The sequence below is a fragment of the Calonectris borealis genome, chromosome Z, assembly GCF_964195595.1.
Source record: "Calonectris borealis chromosome Z, bCalBor7.hap1.2, whole genome shotgun sequence".
NCBI lineage: Eukaryota > Metazoa > Chordata > Aves > Procellariiformes > Procellariidae > Calonectris > Calonectris borealis.
Window position 1 is genome coordinate 77521780 of NC_134352.1, and position 12065 is coordinate 77533844.

General features: G+C 62.8%; 4 protein-coding genes across 12 annotated transcripts in view; 1 reads left to right on the forward strand and 3 right to left on the reverse strand.

Annotated features, from left to right (window-relative positions):
- LOC142075699 (ubiquitin-associated protein 2-like) overlaps window positions 1-12065 on the forward strand; it is a 168269-nt gene that overhangs the window by 120207 nt on the left and 35997 nt on the right. The window lies entirely within an intron of this gene.
- LOC142075161 (interferon-like) lies at window positions 868-1504 on the reverse strand. Its single transcript, XM_075136189.1, has one exon. It carries the CDS (start codon window positions 1502-1504, stop codon window positions 926-928), a length of 579 nt encoding a protein of 192 aa, XP_074992290.1. The 3' UTR covers window positions 868-925.
- Window positions 6926-7562, reverse strand: LOC142076093 (interferon-like). Its single transcript, XM_075138484.1, has one exon. It carries the CDS (start codon window positions 7560-7562, stop codon window positions 6984-6986), a length of 579 nt encoding a protein of 192 aa, XP_074994585.1. The 3' UTR covers window positions 6926-6983.
- On the reverse strand, window positions 10008-11011 carry LOC142075375 (interferon-like). The gene has a single exon (XM_075136601.1). It carries the CDS (start codon window positions 10584-10586, stop codon window positions 10008-10010), a length of 579 nt encoding a protein of 192 aa, XP_074992702.1. The 5' UTR covers window positions 10587-11011.

Below are 12065 nucleotides of genomic sequence, written 5' to 3' on the forward strand. Positions count from 1 at the left end.
AGGTGGCTGAGAGCCCCGTCCAACCTGACCTTGAGTGTTTCCAGGGATGGGGCATCTACCAGCTCTCTGGGCAACCTGTGCCAGTGTTTCAGCACCCTCATGGTAAAAAACGTCTTCCTTCTCCCTGGTCTGAATCTAGCCTCTTTCAGTTGAAAACCATTCCCCCTTGTCCTGCCGTAAGAGGCCCCCACTAAAAAGTCTGTGCCCATCTTTCTTATAAGCCCCCTTGGGGTACGGAAAGGCCGCCATAAGGTGTCCCCGGAGCCTTCTCTTCTCCAGGGTGAAGAAGCCCAACTGTCTGGGCCTTTTGTGGTAGGAGAGGCGTTCCAGCCCTCTGATGGTGTTTGTGGCCCTCGTTTGGACCCGCTCCAAGAGGTGCGTGTGGTCCTTGTGCTGAGGACTGCGGAGCTGCTCCTGAGTCGGTGTAAAGCGGGCTGGCAGGTGGGAAATGTTGGGGAGACAAGGGCCGGAGAGGAGATTCCGATGGCGATGGCTAAACCCTGTCAGAGGTTTTCCAAAGAGGTTGAGGCAAGCGCCTCCTTGGGGAGGTGCCAAAGGGAAGAGCGGGCGCGGGATGTGGGGAGCCCCGTTTGGAGCGGGGCTTGGCGTAGGTGTTGAGTGGAGGTGGCTTCCCCCCAGCCCAAAGGCTCGTTGCTGTGCTTCTGAGACGAGAGGCAGTGGCAAGGGTTTTGCAAGAGGTCTTTATTTCCTGTGGAATAAATAGGTGAATAAATAGATAAAGGCCATTGTCAAAATAAATAAATAAAGTTCTTGAACTAGAGGAGCAGTGAGTGGAGGCTGAGGGTGCAGGGCCGTTCTTGCAGCGGGTCTTGGCGTGGGGGAGGACAGAGGCGGGGGTGGGGCGGTGGTCCCGAGGTGGTGGTGGGGGCGGGTGGGGCCGTGCGGGTTGGTGGGGGTCGTCGGGCTAATTGCGCATGGTGCGGGTGAGGTTGTGGAGGTGTTGGAAGCAGAGGCGAGCTTCGAGGCGGACGTGGTCCCAGGCGCAGGCGGTGTGGTTGTGGGCGTGGAGGAAGTCCTGGAGGCGCCGGAAGTATTTGTTGATGTTGAGCAGCAGGTTGCGGGGCCCTTGGCCTTGGAAGAGCGTGCCGTTGGCCGGCAGGCACTGCTGGAGCTGCTGGATGTGGTGGTGGAGGTTGTTGAGGAGGTGGTGCCGTGCCTGGGCGTCCCAGTGTTGGGGGGTGCTCGGGCTGCTGAGGGTGGCGAAGAGGTGCTGGAGGATGCGGAGGGCGGCGGCGGCGGCTTGCTGTGGGTGGCTGGTGCGGAGGAGGGTGTCGGGGAAGGGGAAGGGCGCGTGCTGGTGGTGGCAGGGCTGTGGCGGGCTGGGCGCCATGGCGTGGAGGAGCTGGAGGCTGTCCCAGGGGAAGGTGGCGTCGCGGGGACGCAGGTGTTGGCAGGCGAGGGCGGTGGCGAGAGCCGTCAGGAGGAGCGGGAGCGCCGTGGCGCCGTGGCGCAGGCGGGGCTGTGGGGTTGCGGGCGCAGGCATGGTGGGGCGGTGGGCGCTGCGTGGGGGGTGGTGGGCAGGAGCCTGTTCAGGCCGGGTGGCGGTGCGGGTGGGCGCTGTGCTTGGGGTGCTGCCGGGTGGCCGGCTTTATGTGGTGCCGCAGCTTTCCCTTCCTCGCCTTCTGGTGGCAGCGAGTTTCCGCTGTGGTTTTCAGTTTTGGCTGGTGGCTGTGGTGGTCTTGGGGAAGTGCGTTGGTGGGGTGGCCGTGGTTGGGGAGGGTGGCTGTGCGGGGGGAGGTTGGCTGTGGCGGTGGAGCGGGGGATGCGAAAGCGCTGGGGCAGAGCCCTTGGGGGCAGCTGTGCCGGGGAGGGGCGTTAGGGTTTCCCTGTTGCCTGCAGGGCGAGCTGTGGTGCCTCTTTTCTGCAGCTGAAGTTTCCCCTGGTGCCCCGGTGTCTTTTCCGTCTGGCATGCCCTGGTGTTGGTCGTGGTCTGTTTTCCTTTCGCTTTTGGCTCGCCTCTGTTTTCCTGTTAGCTGGTCTTCTGTTTTCGTGTTGGGAAGGGTGGTGAAGTGATGTCACTTGGCAGGGCCTGGGGAGCCCCCTCCTGGAGCGAGGGCCTGGGGGTGGCGGCGGCTGGCGAGGAGGTGGCTCTGGGTGTAGGCACTTGAGCGTTGGACGTGCTCCTGGACGGAGCAGCCCCAGCTCCCGTGTTTGACGCGGATGAGAATGGGGAGGAAAGGCAGGAGGAAGGGCTCGCGGGAAGAGGAAGAGGAAAAAGGGAAGGGTTTTGCTGCTGCTGGTGCGGCTGCGTTGGGTCCCTGGCTGCGGTCCGCTGCGTGTGGCCCTGTAGCCGGGGTCTTGTTGTGTCGTCTGTGGCTGCTTGCCCGCAGTGGCTGGAGGGCAAAGAAGGTGTCCCCCACAAGCGAAGGGTCTTGCGTTTGGGATGGCCTGAGCCCCTGCGCCCCTAGAGGAGGGGTGTGCGAGGGTCCTCTGGAGGTGGAGCTGAGCCAGGGATCTCATTGTAGAGCTCTAGTGGGAGGAGGAGGTGGAGGTTGCACTGGCTGAGGTTTTCCGGTGCCTTCCAAGAGCGAGGAGCATGTTGGGCTTGTGTGAGAGACGCTGGCACATGTTTTCTCAGAGCTTTTGGGGCAGGGGAACCGCGTGTGTGGTGGTGGTGGCAGGGCGGTGGCGGGCTGGAGGCCTGGTCTTGTGAGGCAACGTTGGTGTTGGGGGGAGTGCTGTGCTTGGGGTGCTGGCACGTGCACGATGATTTGGCGTACCTAGGTGCCGTCCCTGCAGGCGGTAGGCTGCTGTTGGAGGTCCGTGGCCGGACCTTGTCCGTGTTGCCCTAGAGTAGTTGGTGCCGCGAGGCGTTTTCAAGCAGCGCCAGGGGAGATTTGTCGTGAAAAAAGCCTGAAGTGGCAAGAGTAGCGGAAGCGGGCCTGACCAGAGCGATCTCTGCCGTGCCTCTCCTTCATAGGGTGATGGAATGGTTTGGGTTGGGAGGGACCCTCAAAGGTCATCTGGTGCACCCCCCAGCAATGAGCAGGGCCGCCTTCAACTAGCTCAGGTGGCTGAGAGCCCCGTCCAACCTGACCTTGAGTGTTTCCAGGGATGGGGCATCTACCAGCTCTCTGGGCAACCTGTGCCAGTGTTTCAGCACCCTCATGGTAAAAAACGTCTTCCTTCTCCCTGGTCTGAATCTAGCCTCTTTCAGTTGAAAACCATTCCCCCTTGTCCTGCCGTAAGAGGCCCCCACTAAAAAGTCTGTGCCCATCTTTCTTATAAGCCCCCTTGGGGTACGGAAAGGCCGCCATAAGGTGTCCCCGGAGCCTTCTCTTCTCCAGGGTGAAGAAGCCCAACTGTCTGGGCCTTTTGTGGTAGGAGAGGCGTTCCAGCCCTCTGATGGTGTTTGTGGCCCTCGTTTGGACCCGCTCCAAGAGGTGCGTGTGGTCCTTGTGGTGAGGACTGCGGAGCTGCTCCTGAGTCGGTGTAAAGCGGGCTGGCAGGTGGGAAATGTTGGGGAGACAAGGGCCGGAGAGGAGATTCCGATGGCGATGGCTAAACCCTGTCAGAGGTTTTCCAAAGAGGTTGAGGCAAGCGCCTCCTTGGGGAGGTGCCAAAGGGAAGAGCGGGCGCGGGATGTGGGGAGCCCCGTTTGGAGCGGGGCTTGGCGTAGGTGTTGAGTGGAGGTGGCTTCCCCCCAGCCCAAAGGCTCGTTGCTGTGCTTCTGAGACGAGAGGCAGTGGCAAGGGTTTTGCAAGAGGTCTTTATTTCCTGTGGAATAAATAGGTGAATAAATAGATAAAGGCCATTGTCAAAATAAATAAATAAAGTTCTTGAACTAGAGGAGCAGTGAGTGGAGGCTGAGGGTGCAGGGCCGTTCTTGCAGCGGGTCTTGGCGTGGGGGAGGACAGAGGCGGGGGTGGGGCGGTGGTCCCGAGGTGGTGGTGGGGGCGGGTGGGGCCGTGCGGGTTGGTGGGGGTCGTCGGGCTAATTGCGCATGGTGCGGGTGAGGTTGTGGAGGTGTTGGAAGCAGAGGCGAGCTTCGAGGCAGATGTGGTCCCAGGCGCAGGCGGTGTGGTTGTGGGCGTGGAGGAAGTCCTGGAGGCGCCGGAAGTATTTGTTGATGTTGAGCAGCAGGTTGCGGGGCCCTTGGCCTTGGAAGAGCGTGCCGTTGGCCGGCAGGCACTGCTGGAGCTGCTGGATGTGGTGGTGGAGGCTGTTGAGGAGGTCGTGCCGTGCCTGGGCGTCCCAGTGTTGGGGGGTGCTCGGGCTGCTGAGGGTGGCGAAGAGGTGCTGGAGGATGCGGAGGGCGGCGGCGGCGGCTTGCTGTGGGTGGCTGGTGCGGAGGAGGGTGTCGGGGAAGGGGAAGGGCGCGTGCTGGTGGTGGCAGGGCTGTGGCGGGCTGGGCGCCATGGCGTGGAGGAGCTGGAGGCTGTCCCAGGGGAAGGTGGCGTCGCGGGGACGCAGGTGTTGGCAGGCGAGGGCGGTGGCGAGAGCCGTCAGGAGGAGCGGGAGCGCCGTGGCGCCGTGGCGCAGGCGGGGCTGTGGGGTTGCGGGCGCAGGCATGGTGGGGCGGTGGGCGCTGCGTGGGGGGTGGTGGGCAGGAGCCTGGTCAGGCCGGGTGGCGGTGCGGGTGGGCGCTGTGCTTGGGGTGCTGCCGGGTGGCCGGCTTTATGTGGTGCCGCAGCTTTCCCTTCCTCGCCTTCTGGTGGCAGCGAGTTTCCGCTGTGGTTTTCAGTTTTGGCTGGTGGCTGTGGTGGTCTTGGGGAAGTGCGTTGGTGGGGTGGCCGTGGTTGGGGAGGGTGGCTGTGCGGGGGGAGGTTGGCTGTGGCGGTGGAGCGGGGGATGCGAAAGCGCTGGGGCAGAGCCCTTGGGGGCAGCTGTGCCGGGGAGGGGCGTTAGGGTTTCCCTGTTGCCTGCAGGGCGAGCTGTGGTGCCTCTTTTCTGCAGCTGAAGTTTCCCCTGGTGCCCCGGTGTCTTTTCCGTCTGGCATGCCCTGGTGTTGGTCGTGGTCTGTTTTCCTTTCGCTTTTGGCTCGCCTCTGTTTTCCTGTTAGCTGGTCTTCTGTTTTCGTGTTGGGAAGGGTGGTGAAGTGATGTCACTTGGCAGGGCCTGGGGAGCCCCCTCCTGGAGCGAGGGCCTGGGGGTGGCGGCGGCTGGCGAGGAGGTGGCTCTGGGTGTAGGCACTTGAGCGTTGGACGTGCTCCTGGACGGAGCAGCCCCAGCTCCCGTGTTTGACGCGGATGAGAATGGGGAGGAAAGGCAGGAGGAAGGGCTCGCGGGAAGAGGAAGAGGAAAAAGGGAAGGGTTTTGCTGCTGCTGGTGCGGCTGCGTTGGGTCCCTGGCTGCGGTCCGCTGCGTGTGGCCCTGTAGCCGGGGTCTTGTTGTGTCGTCTGTGGCTGCTTGCCCGCAGTGGCTGGAGGGCAAAGAAGGTGTCCCCCACAAGCGAAGGGTCTTGCGTTTGGGATGGCCTGAGCCCCTGCGCCCCTAGAGGAGGGGTGTGCGAGGGTCCTCTGGAGGTGGAGCTGAGCCAGGGATCTCATTGTAGAGCTCTAGTGGGAGGAGGAGGTGGAGGTTGCACTGGCTGAGGTTTTCCGGTGCCTTCCAAGAGCGAGGAGCATGTTGGGCTTGTGTGAGAGACGCTGGCACATGTTTTCTCAGAGCTTTTGGGGCAGGGGAACCGCGTGTGTGGTGGTGGTGGCAGGGCGGTGGCGGGCTGGAGGCCTGGTCTTGTGAGGCAACGTTGGTGTTGGGGGGAGTGCTGTGCTTGGGGTGCTGGCACGTGCACGATGATTTGGCGTACCTAGGTGCCGTCCCTGCAGGCGGTAGGCTGCTGTTGGAGGTCCGTGGCCGGACCTTGTCCGTGTTGCCCTAGAGTAGTTGGTGCCGCGAGGCGTTTTCAAGCAGCGCCAGGGGAGATTTGTCGTGAAAAAAGCCTGAAGTGGCAAGAGTAGCGGAAGCGGGCCTGACCAGAGCGATCTCTGCCGTGCCTCTCCTTCATAGGGTGATGGAATGGTTTGGGTTGGGAGGGACCCTCAAAGGTCATCTGGTGCACCCCCCAGCAATGAGCAGGGCCGCCTTCAACTAGCTCAGGTGGCTGAGAGCCCCGTCCAACCTGACCTTGAGTGTTTCCAGGGATGGGGCATCTACCAGCTCTCTGGGCAACCTGTGCCAGTGTTTCAGCACCCTCATGGTAAAAAACGTCTTCCTTCTCCCTGGTCTGAATCTAGCCTCTTTCAGTTGAAAACCATTCCCCCTTGTCCTGCCGTAAGAGGCCCCCACTAAAAAGTCTGTGCCCATCTTTCTTATAAGCCCCCTTGGGGTACGGAAAGGCCGCCATAAGGTGTCCCCGGAGCCTTCTCTTCTCCAGGGTGAAGAAGCCCAACTGTCTGGGCCTTTTGTGGTAGGAGAGGCGTTCCAGCCCTCTGATGGTGTTTGTGGCCCTCGTTTGGACCCGCTCCAAGAGGTGCGTGTGGTCCTTGTGCTGAGGACTGCGGAGCTGCTCCTGAGTCGGTGTAAAGCGGGCTGGCAGGTGGGAAATGTTGGGGAGACAAGGGCCGGAGAGGAGATTCCGATGGCGATGGCTAAACCCTGTCAGAGGTTTTCCAAAGAGGTTGAGGCAAGCGCCTCCTTGGGGAGGTGCCAAAGGGAAGAGCGGGCGCGGGATGTGGGGAGCCCCGTTTGGAGCGGGGCTTGGCGTAGGTGTTGAGTGGAGGTGGCTTCCCCCCAGCCCAAAGGCTCGTTGCTGTGCTTCTGAGACGAGAGGCAGTGGCAAGGGTTTTGCAAGAGGTCTTTATTTCCTGTGGAATAAATAGGTGAATAAATAGATAAAGGCCATTGTCAAAATAAATAAATAAAGTTCTTGAACTAGAGGAGCAGTGAGTGGAGGCTGAGGGTGCAGGGCCGTTCTTGCAGCAGGTCTTGGCGTGGGGGAGGACAGAGGCGGGGGTGGGGCGGTGGTCCCGAGGTGGTGGTGGGGGCGGGTGGGGCCGTGCGGGTTGGTGGGGGTCGTCGGGCTAATTGCGCATGGTGCGGGTGAGGTTGTGGAGGTGTTGGAAGCAGAGGCGAGCTTCGAGGCGGACGTGGTCCCAGGCGCAGGCGGTGTGGTTGTGGGCGTGGAGGAAGTCCTGGAGGCGCCGGAAGTATTTGTTGATGTTGAGCAGCAGGTTGCGGGGCCCTTGGCCTTGGAAGAGCGTGCCGTTGGCCGGCAGGCACTGCTGGAGCTGCTGGATGTGGTGGTGGAGGTTGTTGAGGAGGTGGTGCCGTGCCTGGGCGTCCCAGTGTTGGGGGGTGCTCGGGCTGCTGAGGGTGGCGAAGAGGTGCTGGAGGATGCGGAGGGCGGCGGCGGCGGCTTGCTGTGGGTGGCTGGTGCGGAGGAGGGTGTCGGGGAAGGGGAAGGGCGCGTGCTGGTGGTGGCAGGGCTGTGGCGGGCTGGGCGCCATGGCGTGGAGGAGCTGGAGGCTGTCCCAGGGGAAGGTGGCGTCGCGGGGACGCAGGTGTTGGCAGGCGAGGGCGGTGGCGAGAGCCGTCAGGAGGAGCGGGAGCGCCGTGGCGCCGTGGCGCAGGCGGGGCTGTGGGGTTGCGGGCGCAGGCATGGTGGGGCGGTGGGCGCTGCGTGGGGGGTGGTGGGCAGGAGCCTGTTCAGGCCGGGTGGCGGTGCGGGTGGGCGCTGTGCTTGGGGTGCTGCCGGGTGGCCGGCTTTATGTGGTGCCGCAGCTTTCCCTTCCTCGCCTTCTGGTGGCAGCGAGTTTCCGCTGTGGTTTTCAGTTTTGGCTGGTGGCTGTGGTGGTCTTGGGGAAGTGCGTTGGTGGGGTGGCCGTGGTTGGGGAGGGTGGCTGTGCGGGGGGAGGTTGGCTGTGGCGGTGGAGCGGGGGATGCGAAAGCGCTGGGGCAGAGCCCTTGGGGGCAGCTGTGCCGGGGAGGGGCGTTAGGGTTTCCCTGTTGCCTGCAGGGCGAGCTGTGGTGCCTCTTTTCTGCAGCTGAAGTTTCCCCTGGTGCCCCGGTGTCTTTTCCGTCTGGCATGCCCTGGTGTTGGTCGTGGTCTGTTTTCCTTTCGCTTTTGGCTCGCCTCTGTTTTCCTGTTAGCTGGTCTTCTGTTTTCGTGTTGGGAAGGGTGGTGAAGTGATGTCACTTGGCAGGGCCTGGGGAGCCCCCTCCTGGAGCGAGGGCCTGGGGGTGGCGGCGGCTGGCGAGGAGGTGGCTCTGGGTGTAGGCACTTGAGCGTTGGACGTGCTCCTGGACGGAGCAGCCCCAGCTCCCGTGTTTGACGCGGATGAGAATGGGGAGGCAAGGCAGGAGGAAGGGCTCGCGGGAAGAGGAAGAGGAAAAAGGGAAGGGTTTTGCTGCTGCTGGTGCGGCTGCGTTGGGTCCCTGGCTGCGGTCCGCTGCGTGTGGCCCTGTAGCCGGGGTCTTGTTGTGTCGTCTGTGGCTGCTTGCCCGCGGTGGCTGGAGGGCAAAGAAGAAGGTGTCCCCGACAAGCGAAGGGTCTTGCGTTTGGGATGGCCTGCGCCCCTAGAGGAGGGGTGTGCGAGGGTCCTCTGGAGATGGAGCTGAGCCAGGGATCTCATTGTAGAGCTCTAGTGGGAGGATGAGGTGGAGGTTGCACTGGCTGAGGTTTTCCGGTGCCTTCCAAGAGCGAGGAGCATGTTGGGCTTGTGTGAGAGACGCTGGCACGTGTTTTCTCAGAGCTTTTGGGGCAGGGGAACCGCGTGTGTGGTGGTGGTGGCAGGGCGGTGGCGGGCTGGAGGCCTGGTCTTGTGAGGCAACGTTGGTGTTGGGGGGAGTGCTGTGCTTGGGGTGCTGGCACGTGCACGATGATTTGGCGTACCTAGGTGCCGTCCCTGCAGGCGGTAGGCTGCTGTTGGAGGTCCGTGGCCGGACCTTGTCCGTGTTGCCCTAGAGTAGTTGGTGCCGCGAGGCGTTTTCAAGCAGCGCCAGGGGAGATTTGTCGTGAAAAAAGCCTGAAGTGGCAAGAGTAGCGGAAGCGGGCCTAATCAGAGCGATCTCTGCCGTGCCTCTCCTTCATAGGATGATGGAATGGTTTGGGTTGGGAGGGACCCTCAAAGGTCATCTGGTGCACCCCCCAGCAATGAGCAGGGCCGCCTTCAACTAGCTCAGGTGGCTGAGAGCCCCGTCCAACCTGACCTTGAGTGTTTCCAGGGATGGGGCATCTACCAGCTCTCTGGGCAACCTGTGCCAGTGTTTCAGCACCCTCATGGTAAAAAACGTCTTCCTTCTCCCTGGTCTGAATCTAGCCTCTTTCAGTTGAAAACCATTCGCCCCTGTCCTGCCGCAAGAGGCCCCCACTAAAAAGTCTGTGCCCATGTTTCTTATGAGCCCCCTTGGGGTACGGAAAGGCCGCCATAAGGTGTCCCCGGAGCCTTCTCTTCTCCAGGGTGAAGAAGCCCAACTGTCTGGGCCTTTTGTGGTAGGAGAGGCGTTCCAGCCCTCTGATGGTGTTTGTGGCCCTCGTTTGGACCCGCTCCAAGAGGTGCGTGTGGTCCTTGTGCTGAGGACTGCGGAGCTGCTCCTGAGTCGGTGTAAAGCGGGCTGGCAGGTGGGAAATGTTGGGGAGACAAGGGCCGGAGAGGAGATTCCGATGGCGATGGCTAAACCCTGTCAGAGGTTTTCCAAAGAGGTTGAGGCAAGCGCCTCCTTGGGGAGGTGCCAAAGGGAAGAGCGGGCGCGGGATGTGGGGAGCCCCGTTTGGAGCGGGGCTTGGCGTAGGTGTTGAGTGGAGGTGGCTTCCCCCCAGCCCAAAGGCTCGTTGCTGTGCTTCTGAGACGAGAGGCAGTGGCAAGGGTTTTGCAAGAGGTCTTTATTTCCTGTGGAATAAATAGGTGAATAAATAGATAAAGGCCATTGTCAAAATAAATAAATAAAGTTCTTGAACTAGAGGAGCAGTGAGTGGAGGCTGAGGGTGCAGGGCCGTTCTTGCAGCGGGTCTTGGCGTGGGGGAGGACAGAGGCGGGGATGGGGCGGTGGTCCCGAGGTGGTGGTGGGGGCGGGTGGGGCCGTGCGGGTTGGTGGGGGTCGTCGGGCTAATTGCGCATGGTGCGGGTGAGGTTGTGGAGGTGTTGGAAGCAGAGGCGAGCTTCGAGGCGGACGTGGTCCCAGGCGCAGGCGGTGTGGTTGTGGGCGTGGAGGAAGTCCTGGAGGCGCCGGAAGTATTTGTTGATGTTGAGCAGCAGGTTGCGGGGCCCTTGGCCTTGGAAGAGCGTGCCGTTGGCCGGCAGGCACTGCTGGAGCTGCTGGATGTGGTGGTGGAGGCTGTTGAGGAGGTGGTGCCGTGCCTGGGCGTCCCAGTGTTGGGGGGTGCTCGGGCTGCTGAGGGTGGCGAAGAGGTGCTGGAGGATGCGGAGGGCGGCGGCGGCGGCTTGCTGTGGGTGGCTGGTGCGGAGGAGGGTGTCGGGGAAGGGGAAGGGCGCGTGCTGGTGGTGGCAGGGCTGTGGCGGGCTGGGCGCCATGGCGTGGAGGAGCTGGAGGCTGTCCCAGGGGAAGGTGGCGTCGCGGGGACGCAGGTGTTGGCAGGCGAGGGCGGTGGCGAGAGCCGTCAGGAGGAGCGGGAGCGCCGTGGCGCCGTGGCGCAGGCGGGGCTGTGGGGTTGCGGGCGCAGGCATGGTGGGGCGGTGGGCGCTGCGTGGGGGGTGGTGGGCAGGAGCCTGGTCAGGCCGGGTGGCGGTGCGGGTGGGCGCTGTGCTTGGGGTGCTGCCGGGTGGCCGGCTTTATGTGGTGCCGCAGCTTTCCCTTCCTCGCTTTCTGGTGGCAGCGAGTTTCCGCTGTGGTTTTCAGTTTTGGCTGGTGGCTGTGGTGGTCTTGGGGAAGTGCGTTGGTGGGGTGGCCGTGGTTGGGGAGGGTGGCTGTGCGGGGGGAGGTTGGCTGTGGCGGTGGAGCGGGGGATGCGAAAGCGCTGGGGCAGAGCCCTTGGGGGCAGCTGTGCCGGGGAGGGGCGTTAGGGTTTCCCTGTTGCCTGCAGGGCGAGCTGTGGTGCCTCTTTTCTGCAGCTGAAGTTTCCCCTGGTGCCCCGGTGTCTTTTCCGTCTGGCATGCCCTGGTGTTGGTCGTGGTCTGTTTTCCTTTCGCTTTTGGCTCGCCTCTGTTTTCCTGTTAGCTGGTCTTCTGTTTTCGTGTTGGGAAGGGTGGTGAAGTGATGTCACTTGGCAGGGCCTGGGGAGCCCCCTCCTGGAGCGAGGGCCTGGGGGTGGCGGCGGCTGGCGAGGAGGTGGCTCTGGGTGTAGGCACTTGAGCGTTGGACGTGCTCCTGGACGGAGCAGCCCCAGCTCCCGTGTTTGACGCGGAGGAGAATGGGGAGGAAAGGCAGGAGGAAGGGCTCGCGGGAAGAGGAAGAGGAAAAAGGGAAGGGTGTTGCTGCTGCGGCTGCGTTGGGTCCCTGGCTGCAGTCCGCTGCGCGTGGCCCTGTAGCCGGGGTCTTGTTGTGTCGTCTGTGGCTGCTTGCCCGCGGTGGCTGGAGGGCAAAGAAGAAGGTGTCCCCGACAAGCGAAGGGTCTTGCGTTTGGGATGGCGTGCGCCCCTAGAGGAGGGGTGTGCGAGGGTCCTCTGGAGGTGGAGCTGAGCCAGGGATCTCATTGTAGAGCTCTAGTGGGAGGAGGAGGTGGAGGTTGCACTGGCTGAGGTTTTCCGGTGCCTTCCAAGAGCGAGGAGCATGTTGGGCTTGTGTGAGAGACGCTGGCACGTGTTTTCTCAGAGCTTTTGGGGCAGGGGAACCGCGTGTGTGGTGGTGGTGGCAGGGTGGTGGCGGGCTGGAGGCCTGGTCTTGTGAGGCAATGTTGGTGTTGGGGGGAGTGCTGTGCTTGGGGTGCTGGCACGTGCACGATGATTTGGCGTACCTAGGTGCCATCCCTGCAGGCGGCAGGCTGCTGTTGGAGGTCCGTGGCCGGACCTTGTCCGTGTTGCCCTAGAGTAGTTGGTGCCGCGAGGCGTTTTCAAGCAGCGCCAGAGGAGATTTGTCGTGAAAAAAGCCTGAAGTGGCAAGAGTAGCGGAAGCGGGCCTAATCAGAGCGATCTCTGACGTGCCTCTCCTTCATAGGATGATGGAATGGTTTGGGTTGGGAGGGACCCTCAAAGGTCATCTGGTGCACC

Bases quoted from the DNA above. Each gene is read 5' to 3' on its own strand.
- LOC142075161 (XM_075136189.1), bottom strand. From the start codon at position 1,504: ATGCCTGCGCCCGCAACCCCACAGCCCCGCCTGCGCCACGGCGCCACG.
- LOC142076093 (XM_075138484.1), bottom strand. From the start codon at position 7,562: ATGCCTGCGCCCGCAACCCCACAGCCCCGCCTGCGCCACGGCGCCACG.
- LOC142075375 (XM_075136601.1), bottom strand. From the start codon at position 10,586: ATGCCTGCGCCCGCAACCCCACAGCCCCGCCTGCGCCACGGCGCCACG.